General features: G+C 36.2%; 1 protein-coding gene across 2 annotated transcripts; it reads left to right on the top strand.

Annotated features, from left to right (window-relative positions):
• Positions 1-39: 39 nt before the first annotated feature.
• On the top strand, positions 40-25642 carry LOC135118912 (uncharacterized). 2 transcript variants are annotated; one of them, XM_064042058.1, is made up of 4 exons: positions 40-13814; positions 21129-21761; positions 22302-24034; positions 24357-25642. In XM_064042058.1, exons 1-4 carry the CDS (start codon positions 44-46, stop codon positions 25575-25577), a joined length of 17358 nt encoding a protein of 5785 aa, XP_063898128.1. In that variant the 5' UTR covers positions 40-43; the 3' UTR covers positions 25578-25642. The 2 variants fall into 2 exon arrangements, with proteins under 2 accessions (XP_063898128.1, XP_063898127.1); XM_064042057.1 differs by having other exon boundaries at positions 22299-24034.
• The last annotated feature ends 1804 nt before the right edge of the window (positions 25643-27446 follow it).

The raw sequence follows: 27446 nt of genomic DNA, 5'->3' as shown, positions 1-27446 counted from the left end.
ATCCGCAGATGATCGGTCTCCAGACAGAGATTCGAATGAAGACATGTTAAACAAAGGGTCTACACGAAGCAAGATTTTTACTCGCACTCGAAATAATATGTTAGAAGATATTTATAAAGGCATTGACGAAGCACCTATAAGTAGTGAGAAAAAGAAAGAATTAAAACAGAGATTAAAAGTCCTGGCTTCCAAACACATAAAAGATCCATTAACGAGCAGTGCAACGGATTGTTTCTTAAGTGACCTCAACGATATTATGGATAAACTGCCTTTATCAGAAGGTGAGAAAAACGCATTAAAATCTAATCTCTCAAGGACTGTCCGTGATAATATCAATAAATACCAAAACGACATACGAAAAATTGAAAGCAAAAAAGATAGGACATCATCTGACATTGATTCTTCTCCAGAGGGAGACCTTGAAAAATCACTTAACAAACGCAGAAAAGAGCGAACATCCGCAGATGATTGGTCTCTAGACAGAGATTTTGGGAAATCCCCTGACAAACGTAGAAAAGAAAGAACATCCGCAGATGATCGGTCTCTAGACAGAGATTCGAATGAAGACATGTTTAACAAAGGGTCTACACGAAGCAAGATTTTTACTCGCACTCGAAATAATATGTTAGAAGATATTTATAAAGGCATTGACGAAGCACCTATAAGTAGTGAGAAAAAGAAAGAATTAAAACAGAGATTAAAATTCCTGGCTTCCAAACACATAAAGGATCCATTAACGAGCAGTGCAACGGATTGTTTCTTAAGTGACCTCAACGATATTATGGATAAACTGCCTTTATCAGAAGGTGAGAAAAACGCATTAAAATCTAATCTCTCAAGGACCATCCGTGATAATATCAATAAATACCAAAACGACATACAAAAACTTGAACGCAAAAAAGATAGAACATCATCTGACATTGATTCTTCTCCAGAGGGAGACCTTGAAAAATCACTTAACAAACGCAGAAAAGAGCGAACATCCGCAGATGATTGGTCTCTAGACAGAGATTTTGGGAAATCCCCTGACAAACGTAGAAAAGAAAGAACATCCGCAGATGATCGGTCTCTAGACAGAGATTCGAATGAAGACATGTTTAACAAAGGGTCTACACGAAGCAAGATTTTTACTCGCACTCGAAATAATATGTTAGAAGATATTTATAAAGGCATTGACGAAGCACCTATAAGTAGTGAGAAAAAGAAAGAATTAAAACAGAGATTAAAAGTCCTGGCTTCCAAACACATAAAAGATCCATTAACGAGCAGTGCAACGGATTGTTTCTTAAGTGACCTCAACGATATTATGGATAAACTGCCTTTATCAGAAGGTGAGAAAAACGCATTAAAATCTAATCTCTCAAGGACCATCCGTGATAATATCAATAAATACCAAAACGACATACAAAAACTTGAACGCAAAAAAGATAGAACATCATCTGACATTGATTCTTCTCCAGAGGGAGACCTTGAAAAATCACTTAACAAACGCAGAAAAGAGCGAACATCCGCAGATGATCGGTCTCTAGACAGAGATTCGAATGAAGACATGTTTAACAAAGGGTCTACACGAAGCAAGATTTTTACTCGCACTCGAAATAATATGTTAGAAGATATTTATAAAGGCATTGACGAAGCACCTATAAGTAGTGAGAAAAAGAAAGAATTAAAACAGAGATTAAAAGTCCTGGCTTCCAAACACATAAAAGATCCATTAACGAGCAGTGCAACGGATTGTTTCTTAAGTGACCTCAACGATATTATGGATAAACTGCCTTTATCAGAAGGTGAGAAAAACGCATTAAAATCTAATCTCTCAAGGACTGTCCGTGGTAATATCAATAAATACCAAAACGACATACAAAAACTTGAACGCAAAAAAGATATAACATCATCTGACATTGATTCTTCTCCAGAGGGAGACCTTGAAAAATCACTTAACAAACGCAGAAAAGAGCGAACATCCGCAGATGATTGGTCTCTAGACAGAGATTTTGGGAAATCCCCTGACAAACGTAGAAAAGAAAGAACATCCGCAGATGATCGGTCTCTAGACAGAGATTCGAATGAAGACATGTTTAACAAAGGGTCTACACGAAGCAAGATTTTTACTCGCACTCGAAATAATATGTTAGAAGATATTTATAAAGGCATTGACGAAGCACCTATAAGTAGTGAGAAAAAGAAAGAATTAAAACAGAGATTAAAAGTCCTGGCTTCCAAACACATAAAAGATCCATTAACGAGCAGTGCAACGGATTGTTTCTTAAGTGACCTCAACGATATTATGGAAAAACTGCCTTTATCAGAAGGTGAGAAAAACGCATTAAAATCTAATCTCTCAAGGACTGTCCGTGATAATATCAATAAATACCAAAACGACATACGAAAAATTGAAAGCAAAAAAGATAGGACATCATCTGACATTGATTCTTCTCCAGAGGGAGACCTTGAAAAATCACTTAACAAACGCAGAAAAGAGCGAACATCCGCAGATGATTGGTCTCTAGACAGAGATTTTGGGAAATCCCCTGACAAACGTAGAAAAGAAAGAACATCCGCAGATGATCGGTCTCTAGACAGAGATTCGAATGAAGACATGTTTAACAAAGGGTCTACACGAAGCAAGATTTTTACTCGCACTCGAAATAATATGTTAGAAGATATTTATAAAGGCATTGACGAAGCACCTATAAGTAGTGAGAAAAAGAAAGAATTAAAACAGAGATTAAAAGTCCTGGCTTCCAAACACATAAAAGATCCATTAACGAGCAGTGCAACAGATTGTTTCTTAAGTGACCTCAACGATATTATGGATAAACTGCCTTTATCAGAAGGTGAGAAAAACGCATTAAAATCTAATCTCTCAAGGACTGTCCGTGGTAATATCAATAAATACCAAAACGACATACAAAAACTTGAACGCAAAAAAGATAGAACATCATCTGACATTGATTCTTCTCCAGAGGGAGACCTTGAAAAATCACTTAACAAACGCAGAAAAGAGCGAACATCCGCAGATGATTGGTCTCTAGACAGAGATTTTGGGAAATCCCCTGACAAACGTAGAAAAGAAAGAACATCCGCAGATGATCGGTCTCTAGACAGAGATTCGAATGAAGACATGTTTAACAAAGGGTCTACACGAAGCAAGATTTTTACTCGCACTCGAAATAATATGTTAGAAGATATTTATAAAGGCATTGACGAAGCACCTATAAGTAGTGAGAAAAAGAAAGAATTAAAACAGAGATTAAAATTCCTGGCTTCCAAACACATAAAGGATCCATTAACGAGCAGTGCAACGGATTGTTTCTTAAGTGACCTCAACGATATTATGGATAAACTGCCTTTATCAGAAGATGAGAAAAACGCATTAAAATCTAATCTCTCAAGGACTATCCGTGATAATATCAATAAATACCAAAACGACATACAAAAAATTGAAAGCAAAAAAGATAGGACATCATCTGACATTGATTCTTCTCCAGAGGGAGACCTTGAAAAATCACTTAACAAACGCAGAAAAGAGCGAACATCCGCAGATGATCGGTCTCTAGACAGAGATTCGAATGAAGACATGTTTAACAAAGGGTCTACACGAAGCAAGATTTTTACTCGCACTCGAAATAATATGTTAGAAGATATTTATAAAGGCATTGACGAAGCACCTATAAGTAGTGAGAAAAAGAAAGAATTAAAACAGAGATTAAAATTCCTGGCTTCCAAACACATAAAGGATCCATTAACGAGCAGTGCAACGGATTGTTTCTTAAGTGACCTCAACGATATTATGGATAAACTGCCTTTATCAGAAGGTGAGAAAAACGCATTAAAATCTAATCTCTCAAGGACTGTCCGTGGTAATATCAATAAATACCAAAACGACATACGAAAAATTGAAAGCAAAAAAGATAGGACATCATCTGACATTGATTCTTCTCCAGAGGGAGACCTTGAAAAATCACTTAACAAACGCAGAAAAGAGCGAACATCCGCAGATGATTGGTCTCTAGACAGAGATTTTGGGAAATCCCCTGACAAACGTAGAAAAGAAAGAACATCCGCAGATGATCGGTCTCTAGACAGAGATTCGAATGAAGACATGTTTAACAAAGGGTCTACACGAAGCAAGATTTTTACTCGCACTCGAAATAATATGTTAGAAGATATATATAAAGGCATTGACGAAGCACCTATAAGTAGTGAGAAAAAGAAAGAATTAAAACAGAGATTAAAAGTCCTGGCTTCCAAACACATAAAAGATCCATTAACGAGCAGTGCAACGGATTGTTTCTTAAGTGACCTCAACGATATTATGGATAAACTGCCTTTATCAGAAGGTGAGAAAAACGCATTAAAATCTAATCTCTCAAGGACTGTCCGTGATAATATCAATAAATACCAAAACGACATACAAAAACTTGAACGCAAAAAAGATAGGACATCATCTGACATTGATTCTTCTCCAGAGGGAGACCTTGAAAAATCACTTAACAAACGCAGAAAAGGAAGAACATCCACAGAAATTGATTCTACTCAAGAGGAAGAGTTTGAGAAATCGCCTGACAAACGCAGAAAAGAGCGAACATCCGCAGATGATTGGTCTCTAGACAGAGATTTTGGAAAATTGCCTGCCAAACGCAAAACGGAAAGAACGTCCGCAGAAATTGATGCTCCTCTAGACAGAGATTTTGAGAAATCGGCTGGCAAACGTAGAAAAGAAAGAACATCTGCAGAAGGAGCTGATCGGTCTCTAGATGGAGATTTTGATAGATCACCTGATAGACGCAAATCTCAAAGACCATCCATAGAAGAAGCTGATCCGTCTCTGGAGAGAGATCATAAAAAATCTACTGACAGACGCAAAAAGCAGAGAACATCCTTTGAAGAAGAAGAAGATCTTCAAAAATCTCCTGACACACGCAAAAAACAGAGAACATCCATTGAAGAAGTGGATCTTGATAAATCTACTGACAGACGCAAAAAACAGAGAACATCCTTTGAAGAAGCAGATGATTCTCAAGAAAGAGATCTTCAAAAATCTCTTGATGGACGCAAAAAACAGAAAACATCCATAGAAGGAGCTGAATTTGAAAAATATCCTGGCAAACGCAAAAAAGATAGAACATCCGTAGAAGAGGGTGATCCGTCTCTAGACAGAGATTCGAATGAAGAGATGTTAAACAAATTTGGGTCTACACGAAGCAAGATTTTTAATCGCACTCGAAACAATATCTTAGAAGATATTTATAAAGGCATTGACGGAGCACCTTTAAGTAGTGAGAAGAAGAAAGAATTAAAACAGAGAGTCAAATTCCTGGCTTCCAAACACCTAATAGATCCACTAACGAGCAGTGCAACGGATTCTTTCTTAAGTGACATCAACGATATTATGGATAAACTGCCTTTATCAGAAGCTGAGAAAAACGCATTAAAATCTAATCTCTCAAGGACTACCCGTGATAATATCAATAAATACCAAAACGACATACATAAAATGGAACGCAAAAAAGACAGAACATCTGTAGAAGAAGGTGGTGATCCGTCTCTAGACAGAGATTCGAATGAAGAGATGTTTAACAAATTTGGGTCTACACGAAGCAAGATTTTTACTCGCACTCGAAATAATATCTTAGAAGATATTTATAAAGGCATTGACGGAGCACCTATAAGTAGTGCGAAGAAGAAAGAATTAAAACAGAGAGTCAAATTCCTGGCTTCCAAACACCTAATAGATCCACTAACGAGCAGTGCAACGGATTCTTTCTTAAGTGACATCAACGATATTATGGATAAACTGCCTTTATCAGAAGATGAGAAAAACACTTTAAAATCTAATCTCTCAAGGTCACTCCGTGATAATATCAATAAATACCAAAAGGAAATAAATAAAATTGAACGGAAAAATTTACAGACTAAAGAAGACAATTATCGAAATAGACGTAATAAACAGGCAGCTGATGAGAACCCGGACTCCTCAAGTCATGTCTTTAGGAGAAAAGAGACCAAGAGTTTAGAGCATGTAAGAAGCCGTGCTGAGCACGACATATTTCAGGATGAAATCGAAGACGATGTAAAAAGACATAACATTACAGGTGAGAAAGCGAGAGTCTCTCTGGTGTCCGACGACGGCACTGTTCTACGGGGAAAAGAAAGTATTTTGCAATGGATAACGGAGACGGTCGATGAGTCAGACATATCCGATGAAAAAAAGAAACAAATAAAAATTAAACTGAGTAAAATGGCACGAGAAAGCTGGAATGAATTTGAAAATATCCAAGAAGCATTAAAAGTTGTAATAGGAGAAATTGATCACGGAGGAGAAGAGGATCATCGAGAAAGCGACGCGTATTATGACAATGTTACAGACCCGAATGATGAAAGTCTAGAGTCTTATCAATATAGTTCAATGGACGATGATGAGTATGGTAGTGGCCAAGGAGAAAAAACATTACTCCCAAACAATAAAACTAGAGAGAAAGAAATTTGCTTGCAAGTTATGGACAAGGTAATCTATAATTCACCCTTCGTTCACGAGAAAAAGATAGGAATTGAGAGCCTCATTCAAGACGGTACTTTATCCAGATTTGAAAATACTGTCGAAGTAGCACCCATAGCTAAAAAGAAAAAACAGCAATTGAAGAGTATACTTAAAGTAATGTATGAACTCGCTAGTACTACTATCATTAATATGAATAAATCTCAAAGTGAAATCTCGAACATCATCCAACAACAACGGAACATCGAACGCAAATATAAACAATTTAGACGAGACGGTTACAGAAGAAGATTAATATCCTTAGAAGAAGTAAATCCATATTTAGCTAAAGAGAGTATCATGCATGGAATGGAAAACGCTATAGAAATATCAAACATTCCGTATGACCAGAAGAAAGAATTGCACTATAAACTCGACAAAATGGCGGCAGAGAACTTACAGCAACCTTTATCTGCGGATGTGCAAAAAGCTGTAAAGACAGAAATAAGTAGAATAATGAAGGAAATGCCAATACCCAAAGACGAAAGAAGCAAGTTAAGACGTGGACTGAAACACTCAGTTGATGACAGTCTTGAGTTCTTACGGGATGCAACAAAAAACTTAGAACTCAATGTCCTTAGTGATGTATTACGCTATACTGAAAAGGTAAATACAGAAGCGCCAATATCTAAACACGAGATGGAATTTAAACAGAAACTAAGCAGAATAGCTAACTTAGAGCAACCATCATCTGTTGACGTTCAAAAATCTTTAAATAATGAAATAGAAGGTATATTAAATGAATTGTCGATACCGACAGTAGAAAATGAACGCTTTGCTTATAAAAACTTCAATAGCCCAATATTTGAAAGTACTCTAAATATACCACAACTACCAGCAGACAAGAAAAAACGAATAAAAAGTTATTGGACCGAAGCAGTAAACGAAAATATATCAGTTGTTCAAAACGAAATCGCCGACACTGAGGATGGAACTCGCGGTAAAAAAATAAGTGCAGAGCAACAAAGAGTTAAGCAGGAACTTGTCTTAGAAGCAATGAAGAAGACTATAGAAGAATCAAATATGCCGGAACGAAAAAAGAAAAAAATTAGAAAGAAACTAAACGCAATTGCAGAAGATAACAAAAACGATCCACTGTCTGCAAATGTGCAGAAAGCATTAAAAGTCGTGGTAGGAGAAATATTAGTACAAATAAAGAAACCTAAAGACGATATGTCAACACCAAATTTAGTTGGAGATGTTTCTGCTGCTCAACGTCAAAAGCGAAAAAAAAAGTCATTAACACCCCTAGAAAACATTGACCCGTCCCTAGCAAGAGTGAGTATCTTACAAGGATTGGATACCACAATCGAAAACTCAAACATTCACGAAGAGAATAAAAGAGAATTGCAAACTAAACTGAACAAAATGACCGAAGATAAATTGCAGCAACCCTTATCTCCTGACGTGAAAAAAGCCGTCAAAGCAGGAATTGGAGATATATTAAAGGAAATACCAATACCCAAAGAAGAAAGAAGCAAGTTAAGACGCGGACTGAAACACTCAGTTGATGACAGTCTTGAGTCTTTACGTGATACAAGTGTAAGGGAGGAAACACACACAACGAATTTGGAAAACATTGTTGAAAATGTATTACATGATCTTGAGAATTCACTAGACGATTTAAACCAAAACCAGGATAATAGAGACCTTGTTACTTCCACTCGAAACAATTTGATAGATAGATTTTATAGAACCGTCGAAGAAGCACCTATAAGTGCTGAGCAAAAGCCAGATTTAAACCAGAAACTTAAAGACGTGGCCTACCAACATTTAACAGGACCATTAACGAGTGATCCAACGGAAAATATAATAGATGGCATCGACAATATTTTAGATCAAATGCCTTTATCGCAAGATCAGAAGAAAAAATTAAGATTTGATCTCACAAAAAATGTTTATAAAACTATTCAGGAATACAAAAGCAAATTAGCAGATATTCCATGGCAAACTTTTAAGTCAAAAAGAGACAGTACTCGAAATACACATAACATCTCGAAAACTTCAATAAACACACAAGAATTTGATTCCTCTCAAATAAAAGATAGAATAACGCCAGGTAAAGAAGAAAATAAACGTGATGAACGTGGAGGGGAGACCATAACTAGAACATTTATAAGCAGAGAAGTAGGTGATCCATCTCAAGCAAAAGCTAAAACAATTCCAGAAGAAGATGAAAATGAATCAGATGAACGTAAAGGGGTAACCATAACTAAAACGTTTATAAGCAGAGAAGTAGGTGATCCATCTCAAGCAAAAGATAGAATAATGCCAGGAAAAGAAGAAAATGAACCAGATGAACGAAAAGGGGAGACCATAACTAAAACGTTTATAACCAGAAAAGAAGGTGATGCATCTCAAGCAAGAGCTAGAATAATAGCAGAAAAAGGAGCATCGCCTAAGCATGTATTAAAAGATGAAGAAGCACCAGGCAAAAAAGGCGATAAAGTTAAAATTCCTTTTGAAGAAATCGATCCAGTAAAGGCAAAAGAACGCATTTTACAAGACATGGAGAAGGCTATTGAAGACGCGCCCATTTCGGAAGAAAAGAAGATAGAATTAAAGAAAAAACTAAACAAAATGGTGGCTGAGAACTTGAAGCGTCCACTATCTGAAGGCACACAAGACGCAATGAAAAATGAGATACAAGAAATATTAAAGGTTCTAAATATACCCGAAAACGAAAAGAATAAATTGAAAAACTACCTCAAGCAGGCTGTTGATGAGAATCTATCGTTATTACGTTTGGGGGAGTCAAGAAGCCAGATTGAGCACAATATTTTCTATGATTTAGAAGACTCCGTTCATGGATCACCACTTTTCTTAAAGAAAGAAACCACGGTTATGAATAACGAACACTACTCCAATAGACCTTCATCTGACGATGTTCAGTTTGCTAGAAAAGGTAATATACCAAATGATGACAGGAAAAGAATATCACAGACTAAACAAGACTCTCGCACAGATAAATTTACAGGTAGATCATTAACACCCTTAGAGAAAGTTGATCCATCTCTAGCTAGAGAGAGCATCATGCAAGGAATGGAGAAGACAATCGAAAACTCAGCCATTCCAGATGAGAATAAAAAAGAATTGCAAAATAAACTCAACAAAATGGCTTCAGATACATTACAACAGCCTTTATCTGCCGACGTGCAAAAAGCCGTGAAATCAGGAATTGGAGATATATTAAAGGAAATGCCAATACCCAAAGAAGAAAGAAGCAAGTTAAGACGTGGACTGAAACACTCAGTTGATCAAAGTCTTGAGTCTTTACGCGATTCAACAAAACTAAAGGAGCATGAGAAATTAGAACACAATGCTCCAGATAAATTAAGCAATATTGTAAAGTTAAGCGAAACATCAATTGTCTCTAAACCAGACAGCCTAAAAGCTCGTTTTTCCAACAGACCGTCATCTGATGATGTTCAGTTCCCTAGAAAAGGTAACATAAATGATAGTCCAAAAGTACAGACCAGTACTTTGGGAAATAATGGTGAACTATCAAAAGCAAATCATATTTTTGAAGATATAGAAAAGGCTATTAATGATTCGCCCATTTCTGAAGAAAAAAAGGCGGAGTTGAGAAATAAATTAAGCAAAATGGCCGATGGCAATATAGATTTATCTCCTGAAGGAAAAGATCGCCTAAAAAATGGAATAGAAGGCATTATTAATGAACTTCCATTACTTAAAGCTGACAAAAATAAATTACTATCCAAGGTTGATGAAAACTTTGATTCTTTAATAGAAAAAGAAAAAAAAGAACTGCAAGTCTTAGAAAATCTTTCTAAAAACAACACAATACAAGCACTCGAAGAACTCATAGATGAAGCAGATATACCTGAAGAGATGAAAAATGAGTTGAAAGAGAAAATTAAAGAATTGGCTAGAAATAAATTCGATAGACGACTATCCAATTATGTTCGGGATGAATTCATTGACGGCATCAATGATATTATAGATGGATTGGATTTACCTAAAGACATGAAAGACAAAATGAAATCTGAATTTAAAGAAACAGTTGACGATGGCCTCAGCGTCTTCCTGAAATTAAAACAGATGCATCCTTCGATTCATCCGCAAAGCATGCAAAAAGAAGGTGAGAAAGTACATGATCTAACAGAATTTGATCCAGAAAAAGCTAAAGAGAGTATCAAAATGGGTATAAAGAGAAGTGTGAAAAGATCACTCCTTCCGAGTCTGGCTAAGAAAAAATTGCAAAGTGAACTGGCTGATATGATTGATAAAGAAGAGCTCATCTATAAGGCTACAAAAAAAGAGGATGTAGATCCCAGCTATATAAAAAAATTAGAATCAAGTATAATGCGTGAATTAAGAGATACTGGACTGAGTGGTGATATTGACAGTATAAGAAGCAAACTCATAGAAAAAATTATGCGTGAAACACATTTACCAGAAGAAGAAGCAATGAAATTGGCCGATCAAATAATCAAAAGAGGACTGGGAATGCCTCCGTCATTTGGTGCCCAAGGCAAACGTGGCCTAATAGCATTGTCGGCTGCAGAAATATTAAACAAAATGCCATACAGTGCAGATGATGAGCTGGCATTGGAGGAAAGAAGGAAAATTTTTGAAGACAAATGTCATAATGACATTTCTGACGCCATAACTAATGCTGTTGATAAGTCTTCCCTCCCAGAGGATAAAAAAACAGATTTGAAATCTACATTATTAAGCAAATTAGATGAAGAGTTGCAGAAAAAACCGATTGCCAACCAGCAAGATTTTTATAACTTCACAGATGATATATTAGAAAACTGTAAGAATATTGTTGATAATGAATCCGATATTCCCAGCGATAACAAAAGTGAACTCAAGACACTGTTGGACAATGAGTTTAATAAGAAAATGTTTGAAAGTAAATGTAAATATTTCTTTACTCCAGCCATAAATAATGCAGTTGATCGATCTTCTATTTCTGAGACTACAAAAGCCCATTTGAAATCTACGTTATTAAACAAATTAGACGAAAACATTCAGAAAAAACCAATTACGACCCAGGAAGATTTGGAGTTCATGAATAATGACTTATTAAAAGATTTCAAGAAAATGATTAATAATAGAACTGACATTTCTAACGAGCAGAAAACTGAACTCAAAGCATTGTTGGATGAAGAGCTTAATAAGAAAATGTTTCAAAATAAATGTCAAAATTTTATCGCCGATGCTATAACTGATGCCGTTGATAAATCAACTATTACTGAAACTCAAAAAACAGACTTGGCACCTAAGTTATTAAGCAAATTAGATGAGAACGTTCAGAAAACATCGATTTTGTCCCAGAAAGATTTTGATAACGCTACAGCTGAAATTTTAAAAGATAGTAAGGAAATTGTTGATAATGAACCTGATATTTCTATTGACAACAAAAATGAACTCAAGAAACTGTTGGACGAAGCTTTTAATAAGAAAATGTTTGAAAATAAATGTAAAAATTTAATTTCTACGGGTATACATAATGCTATTAATAGGTCTTCTATGGCAGAGGACAAAAAATTAGATTTGATATCTTCTCTAGAAAGCAAACTAGACGAAAGCACTCGTAAAACAACGATGGCGAGCCAGGAAGACTTTAATAAGCTAGTTGACGAAATGTTAAAAGATAGCAAGGAAATTGTTGATAATAATGAATTTGATATTTCAAATGACCAGAAAACCGAGGTCAAATCTCTGTTGGAGGAGGAGTTCGAAAAGTTAAAGTTTAAAAATAAATGTCAAAATGTAATTGCTAATGCTATAATTGATGCCGTTGAGCGATCTTCTAATCCTGAGAGCGTTAAAGCAGATATGAAACCATTATTATTGAGCAAATTACAAGGACAATTAGAGAAAACACCAATAACTAATCAGACGGACTTAGAAAACTTCATGCCTAAAATCTTAGGGGAGGAAAAGAATGTTGTTAATGACCAACCTGATATGCCTATAGACAAGAAAAATGAACTCAAATCACTTTTGGAAGAAGAATTTAAGAACAAAATGTTTGAAAATAAATGTCAAGATTTAATTGCTACTGCTGTAACTAATGCGGTTGATAGATCTTCTAGTCCTGACAGTATAAAAGAAGGTTTAATACCATTATTATTGAACAAATTAGAAGAACAATTTCAGAAAACACCAATAACTACTCAGAAAGACTTTGAAAACTTCGTGCCTGAACTTATGTGGGAGGAAAAGAATATTGTTGATAACTACTCTGATATGCCTATGGATAAGCAAAGTGAACTCAAAGCACTGTTGGATGAAGAATTTAAAAACAAAATATTTGAAAATAAATGTGCAAACTTAATTTCTACAGCTATAACTAATGCGGTTGATAAATCTTCTAATCCTGAAAGTGTAAAAGAAGATTTAAAACCTTCATTACTAGTCCAATTGAATGAAAATTTTCAGAAATCACCAATTCTTACCCAGAATGATTTCGAAAGAATGGCACCTAAATTATTGTTAGATAGTAAGAAAATTGTTGATAATAGAACAGATATTCCTACTGACAAGAAAAAAGAACTGATACTGCTGTTGGAAGAAGAGTTTAAACAAAAAATGTTTGAAAATAAAGGTCAACATTTAATTAGCACAGCTGTCAGTGATGCTATTAATCAATCTTCTATTCCTGAGATTACTAAAGCAGATCTGAAGTCTTCTATACTAAACAAATTAGATGAAAAAATTCAGCAACATCCAATTGCTACTATTCAAGATTTGGAATATATTAAAAATGAAATATTAAATGATAGCAAGGACATCGTTGATAATGAACATAATATTGACAACGACGAGAAAACTGAAGTGAAATTTCTATTGACCGAAGCGTTGGATGGTCTAAATGACGTAATTAAATCTTTACGAGTAAGCTTTGAAGGACTTCGCGACGACGTTCGAAAATTCAACAGATCCGCGAGTATTCAGATACCGCAAGAATACACTGAAAATCTTTCAAAATTAATTCAATCTTGGGTAGAAGCCTTGCCCGTGGCTATAGATCCAGCAGCCCAACCGGGAGTTGTAAAGGATCTAACAAATGATATAATAGACCGTCTGAAGTATTTGAAAGTACAAGATGGAGCGATATGTTCTAATAAGGATGAACTGGAAAATCTAAAGTATCAAGTGTTTAGGAGATTCAATAAGCTAGTGCACCACCAAGACATGCCGCCGATTATGGAAGCTACACCAGAGTTGTTCAAGATGATCACGGGTTTAGGAGCTCCCGACAATTATCCTGGATTGCGACATCCCAGTATCACAGGTGGAGTAGTTTTGAAACCAAGACTTTGGGGTTTTCAAACAAGCGTAGGGCGTAATTGTGAAAGTTAACATTTTTTAAAATGCAATCGTACTTAAAATCGCAATTGAGATCGGTGGAAGAAAGTTCTCAAAATATTTAAAAAAACGCATCTTAAGGAAACTATTAAATCGTTTTATGTAAAAAATAATATGATAATAAGACAAAAATATTTACAGAAAATACGCGACTTGCGATAAACAATTTTTATAAGACTCATTTCAAAGTTCCTTCTTAAGATTTTGTATTTTTATTTTAATACTACCTACATTATAATGTTCTACCATTTTATATTTCAGATTCTTTCAGTCATCAGGTTCCGGATTTATGTGGTCATACAGAATATTCGTTTTTGGTGGTAGTTTTGTTTGTATGTTCGTTAGGCTGATGTACACTTTCGACTTTGTTTTTGTGCTTATTATTAAGGACTTCTGAAACCTCAGTGTCTTCGTTGTCAAGCATAAGTTTTTTGTTAGGCTCACGGCCGTCGTCTACTTTGAACACATCTTTTAGTAAGTCTATATTACCTACATCTCGATACTAAACAGAATCAACTATTATTCGTACAAAGACAAACTTGCTCAGTTTATCAGAATCATGATTTATATAATATGTATATTCTAATTATAACGTATGAAAATGTTTCATACCGTAATATAATAAGGACTTATACGATACGAAATTATAAAAAGTGCAAATAGCATAGTATAATAACTTGGACAAGTTTGTCGTTGTTTCTCCTGTTAGACAAATATTTCCCTTATTTTTGCAAAAATCATTAATGATTACATAAATATCATCAGTGATTAATCATACTTTCAGAAAGCAGATGACTATTTCTAGAGACAAAGTGTCTCTTTGCTTTATTTTCTATTTTTTCGAAGGTAAGTTCCATGTGATGTGCAGCGCGTATGAAAATATTTTGTTGTAACAACTGCACATCAAATGTATAATTAATCATAATATTAGCAGCTTGTATGGTTACTTGCAATTGAAGTCAAAACTGCTACAATATAATTAATATTTCATATGTATGTTATTTTCATTCATCTTTCTTTTAAAACAGAACAAGATCGCTCTCGGAAGCGGAGAAGAGATGAAGTTCTTCAAGTTAGAAGAGTTAGTACTGAAAACGAAGTTCCAACTGAAAAAGTTAAAGAATCATTGCGAGAAGAAATAACAGATGTTTTGGATGAACATGGCATAAGCCCCGGTAATAAAGAAAAGTTCCTAGAAGATATGATTTGTACTCTAAATGGATTAGCTACTGGAAACGGTGACTTTGACAGAACTAAGCTTAGATGTAGTAGAAAGTTGAGGACAACTGGAATGTCACTGTACCAAGTTGAAGAAGTTTCTGATACACTCGTCAGCAGAGCTAGAGAAATATCTCTCATTATCAAAACCGTTGACTCAAAAGAGAGTTACAAAAATAGAATAGACCGTGCTAATGAAAACAAAAGTAGTCATAATAATGTTCGCTTTGCACAATCTGCAAGAGTCCTGCCTATTGAGCGTCTAAGTGAAGACGCGATTTCCATGAAGCCAGATACAACAGTCCAACAACATCAACTAAAGGAAAAACTACTGAAAAACATAACTAATGTTATTAGTACCGCGGGTTTGTCTCCGGATAAGAAAAGAGATTTAAAGATCAAATTAAGTAGCCTCGTTGAAAAACAATTTAGCAACCCAACGTTATCAGAAAAGCATGATTTAGCGAGTATTAAAAGAGTACTTTTAAAAGATACTAATGAAGCTCTAGAGAAATCAGCAATTCCTAAAAATAAGAAATATTTGTTTAAATATAAATTAGCTCAAGTTTTAAATGAAACCCTGTTAGTGGACGAAGACATACGAAAAACTGTACTATTAAAAAATGTTGATGATTTAATAGCTAATTTACCTATTTCTGGGAACGAAAAATCTGATTTGAAACATTGTTTGGCTCACATTTATGAAGAAACAAATAGTCAAGACTTGCCTACTCCTAGTAAATTGAATGTACAAACAAACACCGCTCAAGATTTAAAATTTAAAAGAGTCCTTGCCACAAAAAGTCATTTCGCTCTAGGGAAAACTGACAGCTTTTTGCCACGTCTGTCTAAGATTGAAGAAAAAGTTGCTTTGCACGCCAGTGTTTCACAAAGTTCTCCTTTCAACGCAGAAAATACTTCAAACGAGCCATCATTTGAACCAGATCAAGCGGAATTAGACTACCTTGTTGCAATAGAAAATGTTATCAAAGCTTGGTTGGTAAGACTACCAGTTCCCTTAGATGTAAACATTCAAGCGAGTATAGCCGAGAAGATGGCACAAGACTTGGTGGATAGAAAGAAATATCTCCAAATTTCAACAGCAGCTAAACCCACTTTCAAAGATGACCTTGACTACTTGAAGTTGCAAGTACATAGAAGAATGAACAAGTTTGTTAAAAGTAATGTTTTAACAGCAGTGATTCATCATTTAACGGAAGGATTACAGAGAAATATCGACAATATTAAGGTGCCGGTTATGAACATTCCACCAGGTTTTGCAGATTGGGCGCAACAACCAGCCCCAAGCGGTGCGCCGTTAACATCCACCCAGGTATTGCAAAGCATAGCTACGCAGTACTCTGATCAAGACACCAGACCAACCAGACAAACAAGCAAAGAGTTTCAAAGCGTACTGCCTAAATTAGATATTGATCAATCCTTAAGAGAAGAAATTCATGCAGTTCTTGATAATCATAAAATAAATCCAGTAAATAGAAAAGAAATTGAAGACAACGTTCTTGAAGATTTAAGAGATTTTGTGGTAACCAAGGGAGTAGATCCTGATGCTACAAAGAAAAAACTTGTGGACACAATTATACCAGAAGCAAATTTAAGTCGTAAACGAGCATCCGATGTAGCGTCTGACTTGATTGACCGAGCAAGAGAACTTGCACTGCTCGCTAGAGCTAATGACTCAGACGTATATCTTAAACGAAGAGCGCTCAGTCAGTCTAGCAGAGCTAGACTAGCAGATATGACATCTGACAATGTCCTCGATAGTCCGGAAAAGTTGAAGTTGGGGGATCCAAACATTTATACTATAGATGGAGTTGAATATAACGACGAAAATGCCATAAAAGAGGCGTTAAGGAAGAAAGTACTAGCCGGTAAATTGAGAGAATCAATGAGTCAAGCTGTTACTGGTGCAGTTGCACAATCTTCTATACCTGAGGGGTCCAAAACGAAGTTAGCGCCTAAAATAATAAACAAAATCGATGCGGATGTTGAAAAGTCACCGTTGAAGACTAAAAAGGATGTTGATCTCTTAAAAGATTTGGCACTAAATGACAGTAAAGAAATTATTGATGAAACTTTGATACCACCAAATGAGAAAAATCGTTTGAAATCACTACTAACAGAAGCATTTTCCAAAGATGTAGGAGTCAACGATTTGTTACTCGTGAATGAATTCGTACCTACTCGAACTTCTACGCCGAAGAAAAGTGTTCAGCTGACGAAGGATCCTGCAGGAAGCGAATACACAAACAAGATAGCAGATACCATTAAAAAATGGTCAAAGACCGTGCCTCTACATTTAGACCCAATAGCTGAACAAAATTTTATTGAAGATCTATCTGGCGACATAATAGACCGCCAAAATTACTTGCGTTTACACCCCAAGGAAAAGTATACTGACAATGATGAAATAGAAACTTTAAAATTTCAAATATACAGTGGATTACATGATGATCACGACACTGGTGTATTGCTTCCGGTGTTGGATAAAGCTGACGCTTTACACGCTATGCTAAAGGAGATAGAAGTCCCGCAGGACTTGCCAAAATCGCGCCGCAATAGAAATCAGAAAGGTTGAGTAATGTCAAGTTATTGGGGTATTTTCCATGAGTAGCAAATTGAGGTCTGCAAACTAGTTGAAACTCTGTAAAATATAAACTTAATAACAGCACTAACAATAGGATCAAAATATTAACATTATTTCGTAAAGTTGAAACACAATTTAAAGTAAAACTGTACAGTAATCTCAATAATTTATTTAAACAAAAACTTTTGGCTTGATCTCGTCGTCATGTAAAAAACAAAATATGGTATCAGAATATAAACGCAACAGTTTAAAAAAGGATACTTGATCTGATATCTAAGTCTTTATTATTTGCAAATTTTATGTTCCAGATTTTTTACATGTAAGTAAGTATATTTTTGGGGCAAAGAAGGAACAAAATATCTCATACATTTACCGCAGTATGGATTTGCTTACCGGAGGCAGCGGTTAGAGGTAAAATTGCGGCCTTCTGATTAGATTTTGCAATGTCAAATTTCTATCTCCAGCAAGCAAATCCATAGAGAGATAGTTTATTGAAAAGCCACAGCGTCTAACGCTGTCTGAAGCCGTAATCTGACGTAGTGATAATTTATTTTTTAAGTAAAATACTGTTATATTGAATTAAGTCATAATGTTATTTTGAATAGGTAGCGTTTTTTGTTATGCACTATATTTTGTATATTATATTTTGTAATGGAGGATTTGTTGAAAGCTTAGTTAAGCAATTTTATTTGTAAACATATCTTTAGCAAAGATTTGCTTGCTCTCACTTTAAAAACCGAAAAATTTACGCATTTTGCGTTATGTTCACTAAATATACAATGAGAATTGTACTAATATTTTGTATATTTACTTTTGATACATAATAACGCAGCAAGTTTTAATATATTGCTGTACAAATAATCATAATGTTTATACATTAATGTAGCTTTGTTGACTTCAAAGCTTATGGTGGACAAACACTTGTTTTTCATAATTTGTACCTAACCATATTTTCTATTTAATTTCCTTTGGTTACATTTGTTATTTTGATTTATCTTTCTTTTAAAACAGAATTCGGACGATTTAGAAAACGAAGAAGTAGTGAAGAACCTCGACGTGGAAGTCCAATCGCTGAACAACCAGAAGCGATCATGAAATTAAAAGATCCGCTAAGAGAAGAAATAGAAGATGTTCTAGAAAATCATAATATCATCCCGAGTAAGGATGAGCTTGTAGAGGATATAGCTGACGCGCTGGGAGAGTTGGCAACGAAGGGTGGCGACCCACTTACTGCTCGGATGAGTTGCAGGAAAAGTTTACTACTATCCGATAATGTAAAGTCCCCATTCCAAGCAGATGAAGTGTCCGAGAAGCTTATTGGCAGAGCAAGAGAAATGTCACTCATAGTCAAAACTGTTGATTCACACGAAAATGTCAAGGAAAGGCTTTCCACTTCAGAGGGAACAAAATACCGATTTGATGATAGCCCCAAAGAAATCGTACATGTACCTGACACAATTAAATTGGAGAGAAAGAGCAAAATCAAAGAAGAAGATATTACGTCGATTAAGCAGCCACGTGATTATGATTCAACTTCCGTTAAAATAGATGTCGTTAATGTTCCTAAGGATCACACCATTTCGGTTATAAAAGAACAATTGAAAGATACATTATACCACAGTATCAGTAATATTATTAGGGAAACATCGTTGTCGATTGGTATGAAAACAGAATTAAAAGATAAATTAATCAATGCCGTGGAAAAAGACGTAGATAAATCACCAGTAGCAGCAAAACAAGATATAGGCGCGATAAGGCAACTCATTTTTACGGATTTCGGAGATTTATTAAAAAAAACGGTAACATCAAGACAAAAACTGGCACCACTTGAATTAAAATTAGTTGAAATGTTAGATAGAAATGTTAATGAAACAATAATAACAGATAAGCGAGTCAGAAAAGAAAGGTTGTCGAGAAATCTCGACGAAGTAATCGAAAAACTACCCATAACAACTTTTGAAAAAGTTGATTTGAAAGATACATTATGCAATATTTACGATGAGACAGATATGATGACTACTGGGGAACTACCTGCAGGAATTAAGCCGTCGATGGAAGGCGGCGGAGAATCAAAAAATATACCGAAACCAATATTCCCCAAACAACAACAGTCCGCGGGGAAAAAAAGTATAACATTATCGATACCGAATATAGCGAAAGTATCTGAAACTCCAGGCTTTACTTCTTTTGGGGAACCAGTTCCAGATCCACCAGACTATCCTCCAACTGAAGCTGAAATCCAGTACAGAGGTGAAATAAACAAAATTGTTCAACACTGGGCTGATAAGGCACCGATAAACTTAGAAAAGGATGCTGTAAAAAAAATAGTGGAGAGACTTTCAAGTGATATTGTGGGAAGGAAGAAGCGCTTTCAAGCTAGTCAATCGGAGAGACCATCCGAGGCTGAAGATTTGGAATTTCTGAAGTTTCAAGTGAACAGAAGACTAGAGATGCAGATGCCAGCCGGCTCATTGACGCCGGTTTTAGATCAAGCTCATCACTTGTTAGCGGAGATAAACAAAGTGAACATACCAGATATGTCACCAAGGCAATCCTTGAAAGGTTGTAATATTCTTCTTATCGAGTGAGCTGCAGGTTTTTAATTAACTGTCAAGCCCTAGTGACGATCCACCTGACCACGGCAAAGGTTGTAATCGCTAATATTGCTATGTCCGGGTTCGTGTTACAGAACTTTACTCAAGGGTGAAAAATATAAACTCCCCACTCAGAGACATTTAATGGTTACTTAAGCCATTCCTTGTAATGAAGGATTTGTATGACATTCAGTCACTAAGGAGTGAATTAAGTAATCATTAAATGTCTCTGAGTGGGGAGGTTAGTCAAGAAATCCGATACAATATAGCCCAAAATTTAGCTTAGAAACTTGAGTGTTGTTCTAGAATATGAGCCTGAGGCATACTTTGATAGACAGATAGCAAATGTTTTATTAGTACTAAGGTAAGGTAATTCATTTATAATTAAAATGTAATCAAACACAAAATCAGAAACAAAATTAAAACACCGTGAAAATTAAAAAAAAATAACAGAATAACATCAATAATTTGCATTAAAAAGTTACAATGAAAACCAGAAAAAAAAACGATTAAATGATTGATAACCGTGCCAATAACCAAAACATAGTATATTCCAGTTTTTAGATGGGGGATATAATTATTTTTATTCATAATTTTTCACTATTGTCATCAGAAAAATGATATTTTTGAATAGTTTATACAATTAACAACATTAGCAACTGCATATCCATTAAATTCAATTTGGAATTTAAATTCATGCTTTAAATAGCTGCAAGAATTTATATTATTTTTATCTGTCCACACCCTATTCAAAATTATTAATTTCTGATGACAAAGTGAAACTGTTTACAAATAAATTTGAAAATATAAACTTTACTTTAAGACGGCCAAGATGGAGGATCAACCAGGCCAACTGCAAAAGAGTTAGAGGAAATCAGAAAGAAAATGAATGGAGAAATAGGAGACATTTTAGCTAACTGTGGATTAGATGAAAAGGAAAGAGAGGCGTTGCAGGCAAGTCTAGGCAACGAGTTAGAAAGATTGGCTAAGAGTGGAGCTACCCCTGAAGAAATGAGAAGAGCATTGATAGAAAAAATCAAGAAAGAAAGTAACATGACAGATGAAGAAGCTGAGCAATTGGCTGACAAACTCTTAGGGGTTGCCAAAAATCTCTCTCTGGCATCAAAGTTTCAAGGGGCAGGAAGGCCTTCGGTTAATAGGACCTCGCAAATGAGAGATCGGCCCTCGCAATCACAGAAACGAGATTCTTCAAAGCAAAGAAGGGATAGCTATCCACCAGGAAAGAGCAGAGATATTTCTGCGGCGAGACGCTGGCCGTGCTGTGGAAAGAGTCCCGTCCAGAGAAAAGATTTCCAGGAAGCAATGCTAAGGGAACTTGGTGATGTTTTCCATGGTTGTCCAATGTCAGAGGAAAAAAGAAAGTTAATGGAGAGACAACTAGCTGAGCAGTATGCTAGAGAATTAGGAATTCCTTTGGAAGATGGTGATTTTTCAGGTAATTCGGTATGATATTAATCATTTTGATTTGTGTGTAACTTGTCAAAATTGTTGTTGAGCGTAAAAAAGACTGTTTAATTTTTATTCAACCGATTGATGCCGATGCTGACGGTGTCCTTTCACTTTTGATATATTTATCAGTCAACTTCGTGACACGCAAGTTCATGATAAAAATCTAATGCAAAACTAAGCAAAGCGTCAGAACACGATCAAACGGCGTCTCAAACACAGCAAAAATATGAAATTCATATCCATCAAACATGCTTCAGTCTCGTATATGTTTGAAAAACCTTTGTAAACGATCAAAATCAAAGTCAAACCAAAGTCTACGTGTTTGAGTCAAACCATTTGGCCGTGACGGTCCCCTTTAAGAGTCCTAGACATCTAATGATACAAAATTACCTATAATACAACAATAAAAAACTGATTTTGTTTGAACTGTCTTCACAAGTAAGCTATAATAGATTTTATTGTCAGATTAATCAATAAGAATCTCTGTAAGATAATAAAAATAACAATGTTATACAAATTTCAGAAGACAGGAAATTAGACCCTGTTATCACAGCTACCGTGAATGATTGGGTAAGGGCGTTACCAATAACCATCACGACTAACCAAGAAGACAATGATTTGGAAAACGACAAGCTGGAGTTAATCACAAGATTGAATGAAATAATACCTATGGGAGATTTTTCAAAAGTAAATGGAGAAGTCCACAGATTCATGCAACGAGTACCATTGGATCCTGAATTAAAGAATGATGAAGAATTTATGAATAAAAAGTCTCGCGAACTTATAGATAATCTTATATCTGGAGCAAGAAGAAGAGGAAGCCGCTATGGTATGAGTTTCAATGGACTCACAGATTACATAGAAGCTTGGTTAAATAATTTACACATCGACGATCCAACAAAAGGAGAAGAACAAATGAAAGATATGAAAAAAGATATGGCATATAATTTAGTTCACAAAATAGGAGAAATGAATGTCGATCCAGAAATATTTAATGATAATCTACTTTATGAAGATGTTTTGAGAGATGAGATAGAAAATATGTTGGCTGGTGTAACAATTACCGATCCCAATTTACAAGAATTGAAAGATGAACTTGTTGCTAAAGCATTAGAAGCTCGGCGAAGAGCTCATGATGAGATGGTAGGACAAAACTATAAACAGAATTTACGCGACACTATATCAAACATGTTACCGGACCAAAGGAATATGTCATACGACGAGCAAGCCAGTCTGGAAATATTGAAAGATCAATTGGCTGATGCTTTCATTAATTTGCACTATTCAGGTAATGATGATAATTTAAGAGGACAAATCAAAAGAAAAATATCGAGTGAGATAGCCGCCTTCTGCAATAATTACATGAGGCGACATCCAGGAATACCTTTAAACAGTCAAAAGTTAAATTACGATCTATATACTGCTTTGAATGATGTCCCATTACCTTGTGGTGATTCTATGAGATACGAAGTAGAACAGGCAAGAATAAGAGAAGAAATTGATGAGTGGGTTAGAGACTTACCATTAGAGCCACAGAGCGCAGCTGAGCTTTTAGCTAGGAACAAAATGGTATATGTGCTATCAAAAAAAATATTTGATATTGAAGTCGAAGCTGATGACAAAGTTGAATTAATGAGAAAGCGAATACTAGAATTTCTGAATAAAATGCCTGTGAGGCCTTCTGAAAATCTTAACGCACTTGCTGAAAGATTGATAGATAAACTGAATGCAACGGAATTATATAGAAGATTCAGTGAATCTGCAAACGTCACCATTGATGCTTTTGGCAATGCCATTCCTTCTCCTGGCCCCCCTTGTACGAACGCTCCGAATAGTCCAACGTGTCCATATTTTAAAACACGAATGAACCTCCTCCCAAGTAGCCCGTGTACACGCACTTTTCAGTCTGATCGCACTGTGGAACACACACGCCCCCGTAGGACATTCCCATGTACCTTGAGCCCTGAAGACATGGCTCACTTAGAGAGAATCAGACGCAGAGCTTGCTTATCACCTAAATGTGTGTCGTCACTGTTGAAAAATAAGCGGAACGCTGCAGTTGGACCAAAACCGGTGGATACTGAAAGTCAAACGGACATAAGGGCTAATGCAGGCCCAGTTTGCCCGACTAACGACGACAGACAGCCTCGGCCGTGCCCAGGTGTGCAGACAAGTACGTCACGCGCGTCTGGTATCCAGACAAAGAATCGGCCCACTTCAAGCTGTAATATGCAAACTGAAGGGGAAGTGGATCCACAAGTGAGTTACATTATCTTTCTTTGAATGTTAATTGCAAATCTGATGTTTTAATGTACATTATCTTTCTTTGAATGTTAATTGCAAATCTGATGTTTTAATGTTCCAGTTCCTATGGTCAAAGAACGGATGGTTTCTTATGGACAGTACATTTTTAAGTAAACTTATATGTAGGATAAACGCCAAAAAACTGCCATTCGTAAACAACACGAAACGTTTATTGTTTAGAGCAACCAGTAGCAAATTAAGGATAGCAGTTACATTATTACTTAAAAAATCCTTTTGACTTGCTTATCATACCAAATCATAATTTTTAACATTTCAGATAATCGTCAAAGAATTCTACTGGGACAGCCCTGATAACTCCAAGCGTATGCCATGTCATCAAACCGGGCCGCAACCGTACCAGCAACCGGCTACTGGGCCATGCAATCTATCGGGCACTGCTCCGTGCCAATCACCTTATTATCCACCCAGTGGTTCCCCGTACCAACAATCTGGCTCGCCTTACCAGTTATCACCACCTCTGCAGCAGCCTGGTGCATCTCTGTACCCACGAACTAGCCCAGGACCTAGCACTCTGAGTGGCACGTCGTCATACTTGCCTTCAGGACCACCTTGCCATCAAATGGGCACATCGCCATTCCAATCATTTAGTCATCGTCCTCCCCATCAAACTGGCAGATCACCCAGCCATCCACCAAGCCGTCCACCCTGCCATCCCCCGAGCCATCCATCTAGCAGATCCCCCTGCCATCGATCCAGTTCGCCTCACTACACACCTGGCTCCTTCTCAAGCCATCAGAACTACCTATCTCCCCAAGCTAGTCCTACCCATCAAGGACAAAGCATTAGTGCACAAAGAATGCCCTGTGACTTTTCATCATACAAGGCACCCCCTTCCCATTCACATCGGGAGAGTTGTTCACAATGGTCGTCAAGAGGGTTTGACGACAGAACTTCACGCAGGTCTTCACCCTGTTCTCGGTCACCGCCAGCTAGTCCGCACTTGAGCCCGTTTTCATCACCCTTCGGACCTAATCACCAGTCCACACCGCTTAATTCTCCTGGTTACTCATGCAGACTTAGTGACTCTCGAATGCAGAAGAGAGATGGCCTTCAAGATCAAATCCCCTGCACGAGCAGCCGGCAGTCTAGGCGAGAACGTGTTATTGAGTTAGGATCTTTGGACGATTTACGACATCCACGACCGTCCAAAAAAAGGAACAGTAACAACTGGTCTAGCAAATGTTCTGATGAAGAGAACTCCTGGGGTTCACCCGTTATGAGGCGAGTGATTCTGGACGAAGGTATAGATGAACAACGTATGATGGAGAGGGAATTAGGTCAAGGTCAAAGAGAAGAGAGAGTCAAGTGTAAGTGCAAGGACAGACTCTCTCTGAAGAGTACCCGAAGCCAGACGTTTCACACGCAGTGTGCGACGACTACCAGCGAAGAAGGGCATAATTCAAACCATTTGACTAGATGTTCAAAGTGCTGCGGTCTTCATTGTCCATATCCAAGTTTTTTGTATTTCCGAGAGTAATTATTACGTGAATTTTGTGATGTCTAATTTTTGTTGTGGTGTTGTATTTCAATAAAAAAAATGAAGATCCACTGGTTTGTTTGTTAATACATTTCGATCTCTAGAGACCTAAGCTGCGGTGCGTTCGCTGCGCTTTTTTAGTTTAGTGTTGCTATTTTAAAGATCAAAGCAAGCATGTATGGCTAAAGTGTCTGCAAGGTGCATGTAGCTGGCGCAAATTAAACCTACGCAAGGAACAAGTGACAAGAGCACGCGGGTGGTTATTTTGTGTTGGTACATGCGCAAGTCGTCGATTTGAAAATGCATGTAACCTGCGCATGATCCTCAACATGTGCAAGCTTGCACCGTGCAGATGCACCCCTAGAGTTAGAGCACCCGTTCAGATAAAAAGCACACAACGCGCGAACAAAAGTTATTTGGCGATTGAAAAATCAGAACTAAATAAAAGTACATAGTAGAAATTAAGTACACACCGACTGATGACCTATCCTAGTCAGTACAGCAAATGTTTGAGAGATTTACTTAGTACTAGCTTGTTAAAAAAATAGACTATAGTCTGTTTTTAGGGTTCCGTAGCCAAAATGGCAAAAACGGAACCCTTATAGTTTCGTCATGTCCGTCTGTCCGTCTGTCCGTCTGTCCGTCTGTCCGTCTGTCCGTCTGTCACAGCCGATTTACTCGGAAACTATAAGTACTACAGTGATGAAATTTGATGGGAATATGTGTTGTATGAACCGCTACAAAAATATGACACTAAATAGTAAAAAAAAGAATTGGGGGTGGGGCCCCCCATACATGTAACTGAGGGATGACATTTTTTTTTTCGATGTACATACCCGTGTGGGGTATCAATGGAAAGGTCTTTTAAAATGATATAAAGTTTTCTAAAAAACATTTTTCTTAAAGTGAACGGTTTTTGAGATATCAGCTCTCAAAGTCGTAAAAAGTATGTCCCCCCCCCTCTATTTTTATAACTACGGGGTATAAAATTCTAAAAAAAATAGAGGTGATGCATGCTAATTAACTCTTTCAACGATTTTTGGTTTGATCAAAGTATCTCTTATAGTTTTTGAGATAGGTTGATTTAACTGTAATTTACGGAACCCTTCGTGCACGAGTCCGACTCGCACTTGGCCGGCTTTTTTAATCTCGTAGACTAAATTGACCCTTGCAAAATGTCAAACTTGCACATTTTAATAATGTTGCTAGCTCTTTGGTGCAGTGTTGTACTTACGATACCGGTTCGTTGGATCGTAACTTTTTATCTATAATAGACGAATTTAATATTCATTCAGCTTTATATTTAAAATTCACGTACGTACACACGGCTGCACGAGGTGCTACAAACTGCCAGGGATATCTGATCATGCAAAGCCATGCGTAATCATCAAGGATAAGCCCATTATTTCAGGACAACTTATTGTAAAAAAACGATACTTTATTAACGCTAAGTTTCAGTCGTGCCACATCACTATTTAATAATTTGCAATAAACTGACAACACTCGTAATGTCAGTTTAGTTTACGAGATCAAAAAAAAAACTATAAAGAAAGGCGAACGGCAGATTTCGTACCGCATATTTTTTTGTTGTTCAGCTATAGATTTGTATCAATTAATAAGGCTACTAAGCCATTTATTTTCATGTTAGTGTAGTATTTTTAGAACTCCGGATTAATTAATTATACCAATTAAAAGATTCAAGTAATTCGAGACTCGAAATGATAAATAATTATTAAAATATAGAAATATCAGTAAATATCATTAACCAATTACGTATTATACCTTAAAATGAATAATTATTGCATAGTATCTTAATAATTAACAATTTAATTATATAAATTATTTTCACCATCAAATTTTTTTTGTTTT

Source organism: Helicoverpa armigera, chromosome 27 (genome assembly GCF_030705265.1).
Source record: "Helicoverpa armigera isolate CAAS_96S chromosome 27, ASM3070526v1, whole genome shotgun sequence".
NCBI classification, from domain to species: domain Eukaryota; kingdom Metazoa; phylum Arthropoda; class Insecta; order Lepidoptera; family Noctuidae; genus Helicoverpa; species Helicoverpa armigera.
The sequence above is the reverse complement of the archived record's forward strand: the minus strand, read 5'-3'. Positions and strand labels throughout refer to the sequence as shown.